Genomic DNA, 23150 nt, shown 5'->3' with positions numbered 1-23150 from the left:
GTAGGTGACCGCGTTTGAAGAATGTGGGAGATGTCTTGAGATGCAGGGTGACCCCATATCCTGCATGCTGTACAATGCTCCAGGGATTTGTTAAAGTACATTTGCACTGGGAGGTGTAGTTTATGTTCACAAAGGAAGTTCTCCCTTCTAGTCATTGGAGAAACCAATTTGACTTTTGAGGCTACAGGCCTTTATGGCCTGAGCAATACCGCATAGTTTCTACAAATAGTACCTTCCAAAAGATGGAGGGGGCTGGTTCAGCACTGGGAGATCTGAATGAACAGTAAAATGAGTTATGAAAAAGATAGATTTATTTAATGGCAAAATAGAACAAAAACAAGAAGAAACATTAAAACGAAATAAAAAACAGGACCAGCAACGGTACAACGTATCCACAGAGATGTTTGGCTTTTGCTTCACCCACTCCTCACAAAGACAGACAAATGCAAACAAATAAAAACCTTACAAAAAAAAAACAAAAAAAAAAACAGGGTCTTCTGAAGAACACCACTATATACAAAACACTGAAGCTTCGCCACACTGTTACAACTGCCTTTTCATTCATTTCTTATTTTCTTACAAGTCATTACAAAATAACAATCTCAGTAATAACGGTAGACACTGCCCTCGTTCCTAGTCTCTCCCCCTAAATCTGAAGAGCTCACCAGATCACTGTTCCCAGACAATGACAGATCATGCGTTTGTGTAACTGTGGCCTTGTGAGTGCTGTAATAAGGAGAACCATTTCTGTTCAATGTTTTTAAAATCAACTGACATTCACAGGTGCAAGATTGCTGTGGTTAGCACCTGGTTAGGAAAAAAGGAGAGGAAGCTCAGCCTTTAAGGGGAACGTGGCAGTGAGGACTTCAAATATGATGTGGTCACATCAAGTCAATGCAGAAACCCTCCCAGCACACCCTCCTACAAAAACCTTCAACTGAAATTGGGATGTGGGCCAGGTCACACACCGAGTGCCAGAATCTGGATGGTTACTGGGGTGGGGCAACAGAACTCCACAAAAAACCTAAACAAATTTTTATTTAAAAATTGAAACATAAAAGTTAGTGTTTAATAAAATAAAAAAAAACAAACAAAAAAAACCAAAACAAAAAACACCCCACCCTTTGGGGTAGGGGGGAAATAAAGGGGTAGCTACACCTAGGGACAAGTCTCATTTTTAGCAAACCCCACCCCAGAATCTATGAAGCTTGACCCTGCTACTGCACGGCTCCTTCAAACAGCCTGCACCACATGGTCACCTGCACAGAGCGCACGTTACAGGACCCTTCCTCCATATCCTCTCAGGACTGTAGAATACATTAATCATGTAACTTAATAATTATAATAATATTGTAGCATAAAATTAAAAACCCAGGAATAAACGTCCAGTTGGGCGTGCCAAGCTCTGATAAATTCTACTGATCAGTTCTATCGATTACTTGGAACGTACAACAGCGAAAAGTTTCCTCGGTTAGGTAACCCCCCCCCCCCCCCTTTCCAGGGTACAATTCAAGATGTCCCATGGTGATGTGAAATGTCTAAGTGTGTGTGTGTGTGTGTGTGTGTGTGTGTGTGTGTGTGGGGGGGGGGGGGGGGGGGGGGGTGAGAATGAGAGATAGAGAGAGAGAGAGTCAGTCCCAACAGTCCTCAGCACATGGATATGGTGACATTGATACCCAGGTTTCCGTTCTCGGCGAACAGCTGGGCAATGGAGGTGTCGAACACGAGGCAGTCACTGTTCATGATGGCGGTAGCGATGCCTTCGTGGATGGACCGCGGCGTGGCCTCCCAGGTGAGCCGCCGCCGGTGTCCGTTCAGCTCCAGGCGGTAGGCGAAGTTCTCCGCCTGCTTCCTGGTGCCGATGAGCTGCACGATGGCGAAGAACTGCTGGTGCCCGTCGTACTTCTCCTGCTTCTCAAGAACCAGCATGAAGTGGAAGCCAAAGCAGGACTGCATCATAACCCAGTCCACGGCGCCGGGCAAGTTGATGTCCGTGGCCAGGAAGACGATGTCCTCGCCCTGCAGGGTGGTGATGGACTTGTGCTGGTGGAGGAGGTGGGGCATGACCGCATCCAGCGAGCCCTGCCACTTGCACGAGGCCCCAGGGCAGGGGCAGGAGTATGGCCGGAACTCGCACAGCTCCTCGTGCTCCGCCTTGTCCGTGTGAGGCAGGGTGACCTCACAGCCGGATGAGGCGTACTTACAGGGGAACAGCACAGAGTTGGCCACCTTCTCCATGGCCAGGTTGCGGATGGAGCCCAGGGGGCCCCGGCAGGTGGGGCAGCAGGTGAGCTTGGGCCGGCAGTTGCTGCACACCAGGTGGCCGCTCTGGCACTGCAGGATGGGCGGCAGCACATAGTCGAAGCAGACGGGGCACTCAAACAAGCTGGCCAGGTCGCTGTTGGAGGCCGTGGTGCCCGTCAGGGTGGGGACGCGCTGGGAAGGGGCACACTTGGAGGTTCCTGTGGGCAGCGCGGTGGCGGTCTGTCGACTCATTTCTGAAGATTGGACAGATGGAAGAGGGGAGCAAGAAAAAAAAAAAAAAGATTGGGTGGAGGGATGGACACAAAGAAGAAAATGGAGCAGATTGACAGACATGGATCATTTATTACATACTGAGAAGTGAAAAATTATACACAAAATGTGGAGTCACTACTGAACAAAAAGTGGTACAACAGACAGGGTGCACAAACACCTTTGAACTTCAGCGACAGCATCCACGGCAACTGGGACTAGTTATATAACGTCAACTCTGCCTTTGCGTGAAGTGATGGGTATATTAAATACAAGCCTTGGGTATCCCACCCCGGACTGATCCACTACCGTTTAGGCAACACAGAGCGGAGTATTGTATTCAGCGATGTAGGGTTGAAGCTGCACAAGAGAGACGCTTGTCTGTTTCCACTGAAAAGTTCCCAGATATCATGGTCTACTTGCACTGATAAAGTCAGACACAGGCCTCCGGGAAGAGCTCGGGGCAGCTATTTTTGGTTAGGACACAAGCTCCATACTCTTTAAAAAAAAAAAAAAAAAAGAAGCCAAACGTGGGTATGACAGACTCCCTTTTTTCTTGCTGTTCCTATGGCAATGGGCTGTGGTAGATTTGGGGTGAAGAAATGAGGCCACAGCTGGATTTTCCCTTATTGCAGGACACAGACAAGGTGTGACCAAGCCCTCACACGGGGCTGCCTTCTGTGAGCCATACCTGTGTCTGCAGTATACCCTGCCACACAGTAGGCAGACCCAACCCTGTTCTAGCCAGGTACCAGCCTGAGAGAGAAACACAGGAAGAACACTGCTACTCCAGAGCTCAGGAGGCTAGGCAGATTGTCTCCAAAGTCCTTCACAAGTTCAGAGAGAGACAAAAGGTATTCTGGTGGAGAGGGCAGGAGAAGGGGGCAGATGGGGGCAGATGTCTGTGCACATAGGCAGTTCAGAGGCTGCTTGTCAACACATCTGATGTGATAAAGCCCATTGTATTTTTAGTCCTCTTACAGAGCCCATCTCTGGGAACAGGCCACAGCCAAAAGTAGCACAGAGCCCAACAGGTCTGCAGCTAGCCCTAAATACAAGACCTGAAACTCGGGGAGAACGCAGGTGTACAGAACAGATGATCTGGTAAGCTGCTGTTACCGGGTGCACTGAGAGGTAGCTCTTCACCATCACTCTGTTTGGAGTGAATGTTCAGTTTTGTACAAGGCCTCTTCAAGACTAAAAAATTCTGGGTTCTGCCCATCAGAGGAGAGCTAATCTGTTGGGCACCATTTGGTTCTTCTTAGAATTCCATCATTAATTTAATTTATTTTACCAAGGTCACAAATCACAAAACATGCGTGTGTGGGCAAGTGCGGCGTTGCTGAAACAGAACAGCAGAGTGTGTGTCTGACTTCTGTTAAGTGGCAGTGGCATAGAGGTGCCAGCCTCCACTCGGAGCGTGCCAGCAGCCGCGGCGTGCTTCGGCTAACGAGCAGACAGCCATACTCCAGTAGACACCATGGAGGAGAACATGCTGACCCGTTTGGCGTAGGCTTAGGCGACAGATGGAGTGATACGTGCCTTTTAGTAAGAGGGACGACAGGCCTAATGAATTGGCTTTTGGAAGTGTGTGGGCTTGGCTCAGGGGGCGTGCAAGATTCAGTGTTAGTGGTGGAGAGAGACTAAAAGTCAGCCTGGTGAGAGGATGGTTTATGGATGCAGATTTTTTACATGGCACAGTTGGAGTGCAGAATACACAGCAACTGCCAAGTGTAAACCCCCCCCCCAAAATACAAAAAAACACACACACCACACAACAAAAACAACCCTGGACAAGAATCACCACTTCCAGGAGGGCACAACAAACATTCCTTGTTATTAGCAGTATCAAACGCGCACACCCACCCAAAAAACAAAACAAAACAAAAAGCGCACTCCGCCAAATAGAGGTTAGCACAGACCTCCTGTTGGGTATTCAATATTTAATCACTGAAATGAAATAAAAGCCTTAAACATGTGGAAGCAGTCTGGGCTGCAATCTGGCAGTCTTGGAAGTTCTGCTGCATCCATTATAACCACATCATTCAATTTCCGTCTGGACCGAGTCTACTTTACTTTCCAGACCCAATTTCAACATCAAATTACTCAAACTTCATAACAGCACTCATGTAGTCATGCTAAGCATAATCCTCTGGTCCTTACGTAATGGGGCTTTTCCACCTGCGCTTTTTGGAAGTGGGTGAAAAATTCCTTAGTTTTAATCAATTTGCAACCAGCCTTTCTAAATAAATACATTTAAAATATGTAGCATGGGTCATATTATATAATGAGCCATTAATGAACTAAATGATGGTCCAAGACAAAAACGCCACATCAACATTACAATTCTTCATCTTTGCAATTAGTAACTGCTGTACTTAACAGTGTAGATTATGGTACGCTTCCTAAACTGTAGGAATACTAACATCTGCAAATTTGTTCAACAATACTGGCTTAAAAATATAGGTCTAGACTAACAATTCTCAACCCAGTCTTTGGAACACACCAGACGATTCCCACATTTTTGCTGTAATCCAGCTTCAGCATGCCAGAGCCAAGACGGTAGACCTTCAGAAGGCATAATTAACGCAGCACTCTCCATCCCTTTTTATTCTTCTGTTACTTGTTGCCACTAGGTCATTTTAACAGAGGTTGGCCAAATTCTGATGTGGAGACACTGATCACTGCTATGCTCCAGATGAGGGCAGGATTATTCCATGGTTGGTCTCCAGTAGTAGGCATTTATCTAGTTTATACTACCACCACCACCATAAATAAATAAATAAACAAACATACAAATTCTTGTGTTTGGCACAGCGTAATAAAGAGACATTACAGTAAAAGGTCACCTTTTCTGGGAAGTGCAAGAGCACTGGCATTTGAAGGATTATTATTTTTTGGTTGAACTATTTTTAGACGTGTACAAGTGTGCTAACTAGGAAACGATTCTCTCTGCCGTTTGCAAACCAAAAGGCCCACCAAACCTATTGTTCCTGGATAGAGCAGTGGTGATCTGTTCTGAAAGCCTGGAGCTCAGCACACCAAACAGGAAATCCTGTAAACCCAAAGGAAGTTGGAGCACTAATGTGCGCACCTCCAACGGAACTACGGGCACAGAAAGTAACCAAGGCCTTGCTGTACTGAGCGCAGGCTCGGCTCATCCATGGACTTTACTTAGCCATTTAGTTTTATGTGCACAATACACAATATTCTAAGTGACATGATTGCATATGCAAAGATTCACATCTTCCTAACCATTAAATGTCATGTTTACAGTTACACACAGCTCTCCAAATAGTGTCCCATGCCTTACCATGTAGAAAAACTCGACAGATGTTCAACACAGTATTAAATGAGAAGAACTTCAATTAATAATTCTCCACCGATTTCAAAAGTAGAGACTCTTGCACAGGTGACTACAGTAAGATTGTCCACTCCCATGGCCAGCTAGAGGGATATTTCTGTGTTTTGTGGTTGTCAAAATCTAGTCTTAGGTGGCTGTTCCTACTCAGAGCAAACATTAAACACTAGGGTTGACAGCATCCTCTGAGGCAGTCAGCCTAAACAACTTGTGGGATGATTCAGCAATATTTACAATGCATCATGCCTTCATCGCCATGCTGAAAAAACTGCCATGGACTAGATTAATTAAAACGGCTACGAACACAGAAGATTTCCTTTCTACTGCAAGCTAAAAGATGAATGACCGCTCACAGAAAAATGCAAATCTTACCTAAAACAAGCATCATTACAATATAAACCTACATAGCTGGTGTCATGCTGGAAAAACACAGCTCTTCTGCACAGTACACAACCAAGTCATAAGAAGGGAGGGGCGAGGCAATAAACTGGAGGGGGACAGTGTGAAGCGTGTGTGCTGTGCAGGTGTGTGGCTCCAGTGAATGGGAACGTGAACGTGAACACAAGGGGCAACTCTGCTTCATCAGAGCAGACCTTGGCCTGAAGCAGACTTCATATACAGATCGATTGATATGTATTGTTTCATTCAATTAGGCGTATGGCTTGGATTTCCTTACACATGATATTTACATTATGAGTGCCATTTCTGTACAAAACGAAATTAAATCATCCTTTCAGGATACATGCAGACTTGTATTAAACAATTTTTGCATGGGAAAATTAACTGACTGCAGTTAGCATACTAGACACCAGTAACAAACACCACCACACCAGCAGAGAAAGTTCTGACAGTAATTCAGCAGCAATTAAAATGGACAGTAGGTTTTTTTTTTGGGGGGGGGGGGGGGGGGAGAGAAGCGTGCGGTAAAAAGGTCTGTGGCAGGTTAGAGCTGGTGAAGGCAGGTTGTAACAGCACACTGCCTCAGCACTCCCAGAGAGTGCTAACAGTGGGTCAGAGGGCACGGCGGCACGGTGAAACCGAGCTGTCCTACTCCTCCAGATGGTAACAGAGCAGATCAGAGCACCACACTCCTGCATTAGCTAATCCAAACGTCCATATCTCCCGACTTCCTCAGTCCACATGGTCCATATACCACCAGACTCCATTTTAACCCACAAAAGTTGAAAAGCCCATATTTAATCTAATTTAGGTAACCATTATAAAGAAATAAATAAATATTAACTGAAAAATACATCTAATGTGGGGGGGGGGGGAACCCTTCAAGGTGGCAGACATTATCAGAACTTAATTTGAATTTCAGAAGATCTCATCACAATAGCAAAACAAACTATAGAGACAAATTTACCTTCGTCCATATGATTCCCAAGTAAGGCTATCTTCTTCTCTTGAAATGTGTGGACCTCTGGAGGGAGGGAGAGAGGGAGAGAGAGAAATTAATAACGAAACAAGTCGACCTTGAGCGCCACTTTATCCCATGTCCTGAGTTTCAGTTAGGCAAGTTACCTTTTCTATTCAAAAAGACTGGCTTTACCTGAAAGATGAAACAGGATTTCAATTAACCTTGCGCATGACAGGTTCTAAGCACAAGGACAAGGCAAGTAAACAAATCATCCCCCCCAAAGGGTTAGGCTAAAACTAGGCTAGATTTTGTTCAACCAGTCCAGACTGGTTTGGTTTTTTTTGTTTGTTGTTTTTCCACCTACCTCACTCCTTCCTGTAGCTAATCTGTATGCAAACTGCGCACACCCTGCCCTTATGGTACCTACATTAATGCAGAGGCCAATATTGGCCTGACCCCTCACTGTCTGCTCTGCATTTCAGCACTCCAGAGTAACTCCTGGCTTTAATATTGCAACAGATACAAATGCTGATGGATCAAATTTTACCTCATGATACATTCAGTGCTTTAAGAGCTCTGAAACAAAACTGGAACACTGCAGGCCCAGACCAGTCCAGCACATTAAAATGCCTCATAACCTGGCCAATTCTCCAGTGTGCGGTGGCTTTAGCGCTAAAAATTATAAAGCAAAATACTACAGCAAAACATTTTTCTGCAGTGCTTGGTTGTACTTGTGTGTTTATGATCATCACAGTGCACAAAACAAAATAACCCCAAAAACAAAAAGATGCACATTAATAAGATAAGGCAGGTTCTGGCCAACATGCATATAATCAGAATCAGGCACCAAAGGTAAACAGGGAACCAAGATAAGGCCTGAATGTGGTTTACAGAGAAGCATGTGAGGTACTCCACTTCAGTCAGTGAGTCAGCATTGCCTGGGGGAGACCAGCATGCCCCTGCTTGCCCTGACTGCACAGCCCTGCTAGATGGTTTACTACAAAGCACACTTGTGTTGCTGATACTACCTAAACAAACATTAAGAATCATACCACTGAGGGGGAAGAGAGAGAGAGAGAGATACACACAATGACTGTGTGTAAACCCAGGGTTTACAGGATGCCAGTTTCACTCTCCACTGAATCTCCCCTCCTTCTCTCCCAGAAGTGGGTCTAGGCGAGAGACATTGGAAACTTATGGAAAATAATGCAAGAGCACATGGAGTGTTTTCTCAAAACAGAAACCTTACTTGCGCTGTTCTCTAAAGTGCCTTTTAGGCTACTATCCTACACACGCACCACCATGGAATTTAACTAGAAGTCAGAGGTGGATCAACAGTACACACACACACACCTTGAGTGTGGGGGTTGCATGCAAGATACGTGAACTGACAACATTCCACACGGGATGTCTTGACGCAGGCGAGCCGATAGCCATCTGTGCGCACGCAGCGGGGTTGGGTTACCTTTAGTCTTGCTGGCCGTTCGGGCAGCTATGCATGTAAAGAGCTTCAGCACCCCCTTCCATGAGTACACGGGTTGCAGCCTAAACGTGGGCGACATGGGGAGCAAACCAACTCTTCATCGCAACTCTTCACAAACAAAACCGTCCACGGTACAGGGCCCCTTTGGTCCAGCTCAGGCTCCGCTGCTGTAACGCTGGGTTCGAGGACGTCTCTGCTTTGCTCTCAGAACCTCAGGACTCATGAAGATTGGACCTCGGTCTGTCACTGGCGCATTTGCGCTCACACAAAATATATCCAAGCGATTGTTCGCCAACAAATACGCAGGACAGGCGGTAAAGCCAAAATTAGTCCAGCCTAGCAGGAAAAGCGTAGCGAAGGGTGGAGAACTGAAAGATTAAAATGAAGGGGGCAGGGGAAAAAAAAAAAAAAGTCACTGTAATCCAGGAATGTTACAAAAGTATATCCAGTTCTCACTGCCTGGCAGGAAGCATGAACAGAGGGAGAGGGAGAAAAACAACCACAGCAAGGCGAGTCCACCCCCCCCCCCCCAACCCTACCCCCTTGTCCAAGAGCAGATTCCAGTGGCAGTGTGAGGACCACTCCCAGGCCTCCCCAAGTATCCTGCAAGAACTCCAGTGGAAAAAAACAAAAGTAGAAGAAAGCACTCGCCGTGGATGAGAGGAACAATCTCAGCAGAGCGACAGAGAGACCGAGAGAGAGAACGAAGAATTCTGCCTGCTTGCACTTCTGCTACTGCTGCCTGTGGGCTGAGGAGTCGAATGTCAGAGTGGAGTCGGCATAATCCCTCAGTGTGTGTGTGTGTGTGTGTGTGTGTGTGTGTGCATGCGTGCATCTAAACGGGGAGGGAGGACCCTGCTCCAGAGGCTGGCTTGGGTCAGATTACACAGCGCCGCCCCTTCTTTCAGCTTCCTGCTCTGATCACGCAGCCTAGACAAAGACTTTGCAATCAAACCAGCACTACAGTGATCCCTGCAGGAGAACAGGCTGCTGTACGGTGTCCATTTACACCGGGCGACCTCTTTATTGGTCAAGCCAGTTTGGTTTTGCTTTACCTAAAAGCTGCTATACATTTTATAGTGGAACGAAAGTCCTAAGCTTGGCACAACTCTTGTTCTCTGAGGTCTGATTGTCCCCTGCCCTGTGTAGCATGTCAGTTTACTGATCGCCTCCATTATTGACCTGGTTTTGGTCAAGACAGGTGCCTGGTTGGATGCTCCAATTTGTATCTCCCAGGATTAAAATCAAACCATCTTAATAAAAGGGGAGATTGGAAATATAGCACAAATGGTGTCAACAAGACAAGTCTCCACCAGTCACTCAATGTACGTGTGCGTAGATCTGATTGTAAAAAACCTTGGTACAACACTGACATTATAAACTGGCAAGTCTGGTTAAGTTTTGTTTATTTGCATACTCAAGTAAAAATGTTAATTACACAACAAGAACTTTCCATTCCCTTAGTTACATTCACCTTCAAAAGGTTTTTATTTTGTCACCAACATGTGCTCAAACACAAAAATACTTAAATGAGCACGGATCCTGCATCTATGTTGAGTAACAAACTCTAGCAGTTATTGTAAGGTATTGTTTATTGCAGTGATTGTTATTGGTTTTGCACTTCCAGGCATCAGTACTGAGCCCTGTATTTCTACAGTATTCTAGTTCATTGGTATCTTGGACTCCAATAGACTGTACCGACTAGGGTGTGTTCTATGAGTAAATGACAAAGCAATTTTGTAAGCCACTCTGGATAAGAGCGTCTGCCAAATGCCATAAATGTAAATTTGCACATCATTTTCAAAAGCCAGACTATCCAGCTATGGTTTCTGTGAGCCACGTCACACGCGCGACCCTTCTTCCCCCTCATCACTAGGGCTGGGTATTGCCAGCCTTTATGATGTCCGCATTGTGATAATATGCATCACGACACAAGCGATTACAACTTAAGGTACATGTTACCTCAACAACAACATTGTTAAGACCAATAAGCAATGTGGAGAGTAAATTTAGGGAAAAAAAGAAAAAGAAAAAAGAAGGCAATATTCACCCAAGTGTCAGTTCTACATTTTGAAGGGTCTGACTACAGCTGCTTTTCAGGGTTGTTCCTAGATGAGTGCTGATTTTTTTCTAAAGCCACTCACGTTGAGGTTCCGCTTGCTAGTGCCCTCGAACTTGAACACAGAATAAAGAATATAAACGTTCACACATTAAAATACAGCCATGACTGTGATTCACATATCACCAAGAGTGTATTCACAAAGAGTGTATTTTGTACACAGCCACACTGATGCCTTCACAACACCCAAAGTATACGCTCAATCCATGTCTGGGGAAAGTACTCATTTCCACAACAGCCAAATGATCTTGAAAATAAGATGCATTTACTGATATTTTGACAGTTCTGCTTTCTCATTTTTACTTACCTAAGGTTTCCATCTTAAAGTGTACTTCCGGAATAGCTTGTGTGTCAAAAGCATCATGGACAGAATCCTTTTCCTTTTTGATCGACATGAATTAGCTGTTACTAAAACAGTCGGCTGCTGACCGCAGCAATATTAGCTTTCATTGGTTGATACTCACTGCCAGCTTAGGCTATATATGGGAGTTCATGCACCCCTACTCAAAATGCACTGACCCCCCCCCCCCCCCCACACACACACCCTTATATTAAGTATAGAAGTCTAATAGACTTCAGGAGGCCATGTTAATGACTGCAGTAGGAGTACAAAACGTCTGCAGTCGCTTCTACAAGGCGCCAGTTGTCTCATGTGACCTTTGAGCTCACTGCCACGGTCAAAAACATGCAAGTGATAGCACATGCCCACCCCTTCATCTGCTACAGTTCACCTGAAATCTACAGAATATCCTCATCAATAGACAATACACATCGGGCAATTTAGGTAGGGAAATGGGTCAGTATAAATGCTTTACTGCTTAAAAGAAAGAATCCTCTCACCCCTGGAAGACCAAATGAGACAACAACGACATTTCAGCCCCATCAATGACCTACTACAAACCTGACAACACACAGCACCCTCTTGAAAAGTCAGTTAGCATTTGATCACTCTTTCTGTGTCAAGTTTCACCCTTACAAAAGGTTAGGTGCAAAGGGCGTCTGGTTCACAGAAACTCACCTGGGCCATGCAAAGTGCCACAAAAGTAAACTTCCTTAAAACCACAACATTTATTATACATTACTTAGGGTAAGAGTTAAAAAAAAAAAAAAAAATTATGCAAGTTTCTTTATGCGTGTGTATACACTTATACAGCACATCACAGTTCATAAATATAGGCCCTTTACACCTGTATGCTCGACCTCACGATGCATGGCGTGTGTGTGAGTTTTAGAATAGAACCAAGACTTTTGTGCAGTGGACAGCATATCATTTGGAAGCAAAGATCAGAGATATTTGAGCAGGGAAGTCAACTTTAAAAAGTGTTTTCCCCCCCCTCTTCTATTAACTACGAATGGAGGGGAAAACAAAAACAAAAACCCAAAAAACCTCCTCTTTATTCTACTCCGTACTGTTCCCTCATAGGCCTAGATCCATGAGGATAATGCTTAATGATGTTTCCACCAGTCCAATACTTCAATCTTACCAACTGCCCCCTTTTAAAGAAATTTGTGCTTGGATTGTAAAAAAGATACACACCTCAGCATTTCCAGATTATGCAACTCTGAAGTACCACATGGAGCCTAAAGATCTCTGTAGAAGCAGGATGCTAGAGCAGCAATTCAGTAAACTCCAGGATGCAAAACAGGTTCGTTGTAGAAAACATGCCTTGGTGACAGGGCAAACACTTTCACATAAAAGCCTGTGATCTGTGCCATTGTTTTTGAGCGACAAAAGAGATTGTGCCCAAGCAGTCAAAACAGATGGCCTTTTCACATTTACCCCTCTGGGAATGGACCTCCTTCAAATGAAGACCCAGCACTTTCACAGCCTCACACAAGATCACTGAAAAGGCTCAGCCTGCCACCAGGAGTTGTTACCATTACAAACTGTGCCTTCCAAAAAGTGTATTCTCACTAAACAAGAAAGCAAACAAAGTCGTCAGTATTTGTACTCAGGGCTTCAGGGTTCAATTTCTTCCACTCTTTCACAGAAATTTAGAACTGATCACATCACTGTAGATGAAGCAAAAGATAAGAGAATGCATGTTCCCTGAATCATTCAAGTGTTGTGGGGCAAAGATTAGTGCTGGACGATCTTAAATTTTATCGCAATCATGCTTGTCAATAATGAGGATAAGCCTCAACATTTTTACTTGATGTGGAGACATGAGAACGACCAGCCAGCCTGCAGTTTTTTTTTGCTTGCATGTCAAAGTACATACATATTTATTACTGCAAAGCATCCTTTGAGCTAGCAGTGCTGAAGAAAGCTCTGGAAACCAGGGGGAAAAATAAGAAAATAAAAACAACAACAAAAACCCAACAACAACAAATAAAACCCTAAAAACAAATAAATAAATAAATAAATAAATAAATAAATAATAAAAAAGCTCAAGTTGTTAGTTACACAGACGTTTAGATATCTGAAAAGTGAAAGCTCAGATTAAAGTCTGCAAAAATATCGTCAGACAGTGCACACCAAGACAGGAAAAAGCACCAACCTCTTCCATGAGATGAAAAAGTAGCATTGCAGTGACAACACCCAGAGTATGAAAGTGTGGCCCATGCTAGTCCATCCACAACAACAAACGAGAGTGTCGTCTTTGCAGCCTCATACAGAAAAGTGATCCAAAAGGGGCAAGGACACACCAAGAGCTCATGGAGCACAATGACTGGTTGACAGTGTTCACAGTTTGCACTTTCTACACAAATTTACACCTGTAAAACATTTGAGATGTTTGCTGCCCTACCAAAGGAATTTGAGATATTAAAATAAAACAAATCTTTGGCTACTAAGTTACAAGGCAAGATAACGTATTTGTTATTTCTGCAATGAAGTATGTGGAGTTATATTCCATTTTTGCAAATAAACTAGATTCTAAAGTTTGAACCTCCAATTTCCACAGGCTTCAGTCATTAGCAGGATCTACTTCATACTGGCAGCATTATCAGATTATATATCGTGATTAATAGGAACATCAATACGGGAACAAAACAGGAAGGCAAAGAAAAAAAATAATTAGCCCTATGAAATATAATCAGATTCTAGGTTCAGAATTGGTGAACCTAGTGTTATATTAGTGCAACAGTGCATTTACATGCACTTAATTATCATCTGATCATAATTCCTCAGTTATCTGATTATTCAAGTGGTCATGTAAACAGCACACTGATTTCTTCTATCTGGGCTAGAAATCTGATCTGGATTGCTGCTCAGTAATCTGATCTCTCAGTGAATGTATACCATTAGTCTGACTTAATCTTTTTGGTTCCCAGTCTGCATATGCATGCAAACTTAATTGGATAGGAGTACAGAACTGTCCAAGAACAGGCTGACAAGAATTAAATGCAATATCCAGCCACTGAAAAAACTTCTGTCTTTGCATCAATATAGAAAAAGCTATTAAAAAAGGGCAGCACGGTGCACTACTAATAATGATAAAAAAGGAAGATCCATGTTTGCAGGTAAAGTGGGTCCATGTTTATAAAAAGCCATGGCAAGATGTTTGAAAAGGCTTTTGTAGAGCTAACTAGCAGGTTATCACTATTAACCCATAGATAAGGAAAACCACAGACCAATTAAAACAAGGACAAAGTATCATTAATGCGCATCACCAAAGCCATTTCAGTATCAACAGCATCCCCAAAAGGAAATTTGTATTTTCATTCCAAGCACGAGCAAGTGAGTGAGTTACAGTGTCCAACTATGGGAGCTACAGAGGTTTAGTTAAACTAAATGTGTAAATAACACTTGTACAGCCTTTTGCCTTTACTTTATAAAGTAGTTTTCTAGACACTTGGGGACTGGGGTGTTTGACACCTAGATCAACTGTTTTCTGACAAAACAGAAATAGGATCTCCCCGCACTGAAGACACACGACAAAAATGAAGCACACACACGCTCACTACTATGCCGTTCATTACAGATTCCATCCCATCCCATCCATCACCTCCGCCTTCTCCTCATTTTTTTAAGATATCCTTTCCATGAAGAGACCATTAGTGCCCCATCTGGTAACTTGATATCTGCTGAGAGCAACGACGCTCAGTCTGCTAAGGTAACCTACAGCTGAAGCCATTAGCACACCCATGCAGGGAGCTTGCGTGACCAAGCAGGGTGTGCATCTCGCACTCACTCACTCTCCCATTGTAAAAACAAGTTTCCACACCGAGTGTGTTGGCAAGCAGTGCCTGCGCTATAATTTGTGACCAAACAGGAAAACACTCTTGCGCGCCTCAAGATCTGATCAATGTGTGACAAAATACACTTAGCGTTAAGGAAAAAAAAAGGTTGTACATGTATAAGATGGATGAGGTCAGAGTAAACCACTGTGGTTCTGGATCAGGGAATTAGAAGAAAGGTGGGGGGGGGGGGGCATGCATTAGCTCTACAATCAAAGGCAATATTTTTTACCCCAGTCCAACATTCCCAGCAAACAGTCCACATTCCTGCCCCAAATTAGTCCTACATTAATGCCAATAGCCTCATACAGAATTTTCATGCAACTTTCATATCCTTAATGGAAGCACACAAACAGTTTGGGGTTCAAAACCTCTAGGGTTCCAGTTACTATGGGAACCACTGTTGCCTTCCACATCTTTCCTAGCTCTTCCCTCAGCCCTTGATATTTCTTGAGCTTTTCATACTCCTTGTGCCTGATGTTGCCATCTCTTGGGATTGCTAAATCCACTACATCCCTCTTCTGCAGTTTGTCCATCACTACTACATCCAGCTAGTCAGCCATTACCATTTTGTCAGTCTGTATCTGGAAGCCCCACAGTATCTTATCTTGATCATTCTCCACCACCTTGGGGTGGGGGGCGGGGGAATAATCCCACTTTGACCTTAAACCTCTAGCCTGTACTCGGCACAGATGTTTGTGTATACCATGCTACCCAATTGGTTATGGGGTTTCATGTATACCCTGCCTGCTAGCATTTTGCATCTTGCTGTTATGCGCTGGACTGTCTCAGGGGCATCTTTGCACAGACTGCATCTGGGGTCCTGTCTGGTGTGGTAGAACCCAGTCTCTATTGATATTGTATTTAGACCTTGTTCCAGTGCGGCCAAGATTAGTGCCTCCATGCTGTCTGCCAATCCAGCTTTTTCCAGCCATTGGTAGGATATTTCCATATCAGATTTGGAAAGATTGTAAGATTACTTTTATTTACATCTTTTAAAATGTAAATTTCAAAATAAAAAGAGCCCAAAGCAAAACTTGAGCACCCTGCATTACAAACAAATCCTTTGACAAGTATCACAGCTTATAAATGCTTTTTGGAGCCAGCTAAGAATGCTTCAGTTATTGTTCAAGAAACTTTACCCATTTGATCTTGCAAAAGGCTTCTAGTTCTGAGATATTATTGGGCCTTCTTGCATTCACTTCTCTTTTAAGGTCAACCCCGAGTTTCTTGATTGTGTCATGAGACTGTGAGAGCCATGTTCAGCTTGTGCCTCTTGAGGTAGTCCATTATGGATTTTAATGTGTGTTTAGGATCATCATGATGTAGAAGCTATCCACTTTTTATCTTCAACTTTTTATTTGGCTTCTAGAATTCGCTGGTATTTAATCCATTCCTCTCTCTACCAGCGAAATGTTCCCCATGCCACTAGCTGCAAAAAGCCCAAAGCATATTCGTTCCATTTTCTCCAAACACACCAAGTCTTTTGCAGCCAAAAAAAAAGTTCCATTTTAACCCGTTTCCAAGATGCATCAATCTTGTTTAGCTGTTCCTCTGCAAACTTAACACTGAATCTTGTGATGAGGATGCAAGAAAAGTTTTCCTTCTGATGACTTTCATAGACATCATTCATGCAGTTCTCTCCGAACATTACTTTGGTCTTCCAGACCTCCACTTGACCTAAACTGTAGCTGTTAATTACAATATGAATTGAGGAAACAGCTACCTGAAAACACTTTGCAATTTTCTAACAGCCTTCTCCTACTTTGTGGGCATTAGGCCTATTTTAGCTTTTACGAGTACTAGGCAGCTGCTTGGAGGAATCCATGACTGCGGATTGTCAGGATGAGGTTCAAGGAGCCAGAGTATTTATAAAGTTTTGACATTTGCATCACCTGACCTTTCCTAAGAATGACTAAACAAGCCCTAACAAGCTAATCAAGATATGATACGTTGGTAAAATGTTATTAGAGCACAATTTAAATCAAAAATGTTTGCATGGTGATCCTTTACTGTATTTTCTACAACTTGAGGTAAATAAAGGAATCTTGTATAAAATTGTTTAAAAGAATGTCCCCTTCATGCCTATTCACAGTGACAATTTGACTACACTCTTGGAACTTTAGAATCATATGGAATAAATGTTATGATTTATCCCATTCCAGCCAAACCACTCAAATTTCAAAAACAAAATTTAGAAGACTTAACCGTTGTATCCCAGTTGTCCATTCACTGATTTCAAACCTGTAAAATGCCCTTTGAAAAAGGACAAAGTTATCTTTTAACTTATGATCTTAAAATGTATTTGTGGAACAAATGTTTCCATATGGAATGATAAGTAGGGGGAAAAGATTCCCCACTTGGAACACTGCCTGAGGAGAGATTATGGTATGCTCAGCTTGCCAAATAAGAAAGCTAGTCTAACTGAGGCAAGACATTTAAAAAACTAATTACTGTAGCAAATATTTTAGTGGGAATTCTTCATTAGGTAATAAGTGACCGCACCAGAGCACAACTGATGATGGCAGACGTGTTCTCCGTTTAGCATGTCCGGCGGGCCCACTAGCTAGCCACCCATTTTCTGAATCACTTGTAATGCTAATTATGTTCATATAGATAGAAACTATTTGTCTAGATTTTAACAAGCAACTTTTTTAGCCCTGTTCCAGCTTAATAGTTTCACTCAGACAATGGCAAAGTGGCAAGAGACTAGGGAGGAGCTAGACAGATAGATGCCAGCTAGCTCTACTTCTTGACCACCCAGTGTCTAATACAATGTTAAAGACTTAACTTCTTTGTGAGATTGTAATTCATGTTACTCAAAGATCATGTATAACATCAACAATAAAAATATAGCTAGTCAGTCATTTTACTAGAGCAACCCAAAATGTTTAAAAGGTATCTGGGCCAAAAAGTTATTTTTATAATAATTCAATACATAAAATATATACATTTGTATTTGTCTTCATTATTTATCATCCAAGCACACTTCCCAATGTCCTAGTAACACACAAACCCATGGAACAGGAAACATGAATGACACAAACACTCTAGTAAATATTGCAAAATCACTCATCTCCAAATTGATTGTAACTTTTGAATGACAGATGTTCATTCTGATTTTAGCCAACTAACAACTGTGAAGTTAATAACATTTTCTGTATCGAACAGAAATTCATTGAAAATGTCAATTTTTAAACTTGTCCAAACAAGGGTAAAACTGGATTGAAATGTATGATGTTTATAGCATTTTAAATAACGGATTCTGTTGGAGAAATGGTACATTTATAGTCTCTACATGGTGCAAAAAATAGCTAATTGTGGATGTTGTAACTGTGCCACTGCCAAAAGGGAACATTCTGCACAGACTGTTAAACATCTACCTTTTTCTAACAAACTTCATTTCACCTCCTAGAAATTCAGAAGCACTGATGAAGGAATTGTCTGAAATGCCTGGTTCCTCTGTAATAATTCATCATCAGTTTGATATTGAGATTTTAGCCAATAAATATAGCCAATACTTTTCATCTCTCCAATAAATTAAATCTTAGGTGTAATTAAGGCCTCGTTTGTACATTACTACAGTTATAAGAAAAAACAATGTTAATAAGGTGGTTAGTGTTCCTTTGGAAGGTGCAACATGTGTGTGTGAAATTCATCACATCACAGTGCACATATATACATAGTGTGTAATATATAATTACACACTATGTATATATGTGCACTGTGATGTGATATATATATATAAAATAAATAAATAAATAAAATGCAAAGGCTTCATAGGATGACATTGCTGCTATTGTGAGAAGACCTTGTAGCTACAAAAAGTCATAGCGTCATTTCAAAGGCAAATGCCATTTTTACTATAATGAGGTGCAAATATCCTGAGGAGAACCAGGTTCCTACCTTTGTAATGAGATGCATTATAGTGTGATTCTACTGATAGCCATATATGGCCATACTTTTGCACAGTGGTGAAAGATGATTGAAGAATGGTCAAGAACACAGGGGCCCTTCCACCTCCAAGACCAAACACACACCATACACAAACCCCCGCCCCCAAGCACACACACGCGCGCGCGCGCGCACACACTCACCTTATTTGTTACACTTGAACAGATGGTCAACCAGCATTACAATCAGTGTAGTGATCATCTGTGTGGCATGCTGGTGACATAGGAAAAGCAAAAACAGTTGTGAGCACATACACGCTCACGCGCGCAAGAAAGTGAGCCAAAGAAGCAGCTAAAGGAAATAATGGCAGAGAGACAGCAAAGGAAATGGCAGTCTATATTCAAACCCCAGCAATTTTAAGAATAGTCAAATGACCTCATTACCCAGTAGTTGGGAAGTAACTGCTCTACAGCTCCCTTCACTCAAAGAAACCAGCTGTCATTTTGGCAAAGGGTCACCAAGTGTGCCTAGTTCTGCATATACAGCTGCCAGTGGAACTGGGAGAAAAAAAAGAAAGAAAAAAGCCAAGAGTCAGGTGGAGCCAGAGCACATGTAGTTACCCCTCACGCTCACTACAGAGTAGAGAGAGCTCATCAAGCCTACCAAATAATTCATTTTGCATGACCATCATATGCAAAGTTAGGCTGCCATCCCAGAACCGATATAACTCAAGCACTTGCTCTACAAGGACACCAGCTGCTACCCAAACAGATGAGGAGGCGGTCTGTTTGTGAAACATTTTTAGGACTATATATAGTTATTAATAACATTAAATAAAACAAAATAGACATTAAATGATTTTCAAAAAACGATCAAATTATTTTAAAAAATGTTGATGCAATTAACCATAAGAATTCAGATACTTCCAAAGTAATTGGACTTGGTGATATAAATCCAATTTACGCTTCAGCAAACATAATTAACCAACGCGAAATAGAGAGCATCGTTTTATATCTACAATACATGGTAATAAGTTGCGTTCAATCAATAATGTACGAAACGTGCATGTTTAAAAAAGGGTTTCGATTAAACCCAGGGAAAAAAAAATCCTAGACGTTGTAGGGCATTACAATATCATACTGTGTGATGTTAAAGTCGCAGCAAAGCTGCAGACACTGTGCTGCTGGCTCCTAAGGCTACGTGACCCGCGCCATCTTGGCTCTGATTAGGTACTAGCCGGTAGTACACACTACAAATTAATATAGAGATGAGGGACGTGGGAACAAAAGAACATCGGCGAACGCAGACGCACAGCCAGAGTTTCTGGCGCAAATGGAGGATCCCACCAAATCGCAGCTGCGGTATAAAACACAACCTCAAAACGCTGGGGTCAGACCAAATAAAGGACTGCTGTACCAAATATGCCATTGTAAAGCCAATGATCGCCGTGTCATCTTATAAACAGATATCTGGTTACCCGGTGTGTTACAGCAAACAGAGACACGGGAGAGGCGTGAGACAGTTTTTGGTAACAACAAGTTACCAACATTAATTTTAAGCGAGCAAGCAATAGACAGCTATCTTTAGCTATCTAAGCTGTTAGTGGCCAGCCCAGTTTAAACCAAGTTAACCAAGCTACTTGTCAAGCTCCCAGTCCACCCACGGCACCGGCTAGACTAAACTAGTCCCCTACAGAGCTTTGCTTTCTTAGGGTCGTTAACCTAGCGATCTGAATTATTTAAAAGGCCCGTTTCTGTGTAACCCATGCCAACTATCCTCCCATGAACATAACTGCTGATGCCTGCTAGGTTATCCAGCGCTACAACTCTGCACTTGTGTTTGTGCATGCACGGTTAACCCCCTCACTAGCAGGCTAAGCTAGTGAACTAGTGTTACCCTGTGATGTTTCCGAAAGAGGAAAGCCACCTCTCTGTCCGGCTAGCTAGGCATCTCGCTCCCTGTACACATCGCTAGCTGTCCGTCAGCGACTTGAACGTGGCTAATTAGCGTTAGCTAGCGACCAGAGTCCCACTGTACACAAACAATATCCGCACTTAGCTAGCCAGTTATCTTGTTAACTGGCTGTAAATATCCTTACGGAGTGCCACGTCAAATATATACATCATGGAGACTACAATGCCAAAGGAGCCTGCCGTGTTTACATCGACAGCCTCCTCGCAATCGAAGGCTAACCTAGCTAAACTAAGCCAAGCTAACCGTTGTTTAGCAGCTGGCTAACATGGCTAGTCCAAAACCGAGAACCGAAATAATCACAGCACATACACACTTACGTAACGCTTACCTCCAGATAAATATCCTTGCGTTTATTAAAAAAACCCCAAAAGTAATAATCCTCTCACGGTTTATCGTCGTTTCGATTTCCACATACAGTTGTAACGAAGACGCTGTCGCCGGCAAGCCTCGCTCTCGCGCGCAGGTCTGCTAAATACGTTTCTAAAAGTGTCCAAACGGGGGCGCTATAAGCCTGACTGTAAACGTTCACTAATGACTCCAGTGATAGGTACAGCATGTAGTTCACGACAAATGCACACTCATAAACACAATTACACTCAGTTCAGCAGAATTGTTGCAGTATATTTTTTTTCCAAGGCAAAATAAGACATATAAATCAGTGCACAGCAGTGCAGTGGACTGGATAAGCAGTCATGGCCCAGTCTGACAGTGTCCTCTGAACTTGTGCAGATAGCAGTCTATTATGTAGTGCAATTAACCTTTCCTTGTCCAGTTGTGTTTTCACACCCATCTATTTCTTAGGGTTTTTTTAATAAGTTACTGCCTGAGGACTCCTGATACTAGAGTGTCTAGAATGACCACTGAGATACCATTCCCTTAATGGCACATATAGTATTACTGAATATCATAAGAAAGGTACTTTACAGTGTCCACCAGGTAAAGGGATTTTATATCAAGGAATTGATGCATCGAGATGCATGCATTAATGTATTAAAGATGGCTTTCCAGGCTTCTTGTCCTGGTTCTCTGTGCTCTTTGCTCATTACAAAGGCATAAAAATATACATGAGCAGTAAGAATCAACAAGCCAAGATATTCAACAGAATATGTTGGACAGTATTACATATAGTTTTTATGACAGCACAAATGTTGAACTATGCCAAAAACAAAGAATGGAGATTTTTGGGCATTGTTCAGTGGTAGAACAAACATGTCTGTTAGACTGCTGTCGCACTGAGACACATGCAAATGGTGTGTGAACGCCCGGAGTCAGCTAAAACTGCATGGAGACTTTTGAAAACACAAATGTTGTGTGCACATGCTGAGGTCTGAATTTCTTGACCGTGCCAGCGTCTGATGTCTGTTCAAATCTGACCCAAGGTGCAAAAGCAGAGCTAGAACTGTAAAACCACTATGAGTCAGTTCATTTCTCCAGGCCCTGCCATAAAGCATTACGCCCTCTTTTTAGGTAGATGCTCTTAGAGTGCAGTGCTTTGTATAATTCCGTTCCAGCGAGACAGTATGTGAGTGTATGCAAATACATGAGTGTCAAACACGAGTAGTCGTCTTTCATGATAAATCGGCTCCACTTTCTTTCGTTTTTTAAATTTTTTAAAAAAGCTTTCAAAGTTGCCAGCTCACCCAGAGAGGAAATGACATCATTGTTTGCTGCTCTGCAGCAGATGGAAGGAAGGGAGTTGCCCCTCCCTGAACCATGAGAGCTACCAGTGCACCACATGGACGAGTTAAAAGAGTGTGTTTAGTTAACACCCAGCAAGCTCACCTCTCACCTTTAATCGCATGCAGCACAGTCACAACTGATTCCCTTGACTTCTGTCTCCATTGTAGCAATTGTCTCATCAGCAAACTCATAAATACACTCATACCCCCATTGTTCGTGTGTTTATATGAGGGTGTGTGTTTGTTTACATTTACTCATGTCTGAATCAGTGCTTCGTGGTTTTTGCGAAAATGATAAAACAGTTCTGTTCGGCCCTAATTTTGGCCTAATGCAATTTTTCCCAGCAACACTATCTAATGCTCAAGTTCTTTTGATATGTATTATTGGGTAATTTAAGGCACATTCTCTTTTCTAAATAATTACTCTGCCACCTGACCTATAGTGACCCCAACTACTGTCTTCAGATAACAAAGCTATGCTTCTGACTAGACATACTGCTTTCTGTGTAGGCTCATTTTATTCTAGTTGCCTTCACTTGCTGAGAATTTGGGACCCACTCACAATGAAACGCATGGTTATCAGC

The 23150-nt window shown here is 42.7% G+C and overlaps 1 protein-coding gene across 10 annotated transcripts; it reads right to left on the bottom strand.

Annotated features, from left to right (window-relative positions):
• Positions 1–293: 293 nt before the first annotated feature.
• siah1 (siah E3 ubiquitin protein ligase 1) lies at positions 294–21355 on the bottom strand. Of its 10 annotated transcripts, XM_081715235.1 has the most exons (6): positions 21216–21355; positions 19357–19470; positions 19117–19186; positions 10769–10892; positions 7242–7298; positions 294–2498 (listed from the first exon to the last, which is right to left on the bottom strand). In XM_081715235.1, the coding sequence occupies exons 5-6, from the start codon at positions 7249–7251 to the stop codon at positions 1648–1650; spliced, it is 861 nt and encodes a 286-aa protein (XP_081571361.1). In that variant the 5' UTR covers positions 7252–7298; positions 10769–10892; positions 19117–19186; positions 19357–19470; positions 21216–21355; the 3' UTR covers positions 294–1647. The 10 variants fall into 10 exon arrangements, with proteins under 10 accessions (XP_081571361.1, XP_035381500.1, XP_081571362.1 ...); XM_035525607.2 differs by lacking the exon at positions 10769–10892; XM_081715236.1 differs by lacking the exon at positions 19357–19470.
• Positions 21356–23150: the final 1795 nt, after the last annotated feature.

Source organism: Electrophorus electricus, chromosome 6 (assembly GCF_041902795.1).
Source record: "Electrophorus electricus isolate QZ-2024a chromosome 6, ASM4190279v1, whole genome shotgun sequence".
Taxonomy (NCBI): Eukaryota; Metazoa; Chordata; class Actinopteri; order Gymnotiformes; family Gymnotidae; genus Electrophorus; species Electrophorus electricus.
Note: the sequence above shows the minus strand (reverse complement) of the source record. Positions and strands in the feature narration are given on the sequence as shown.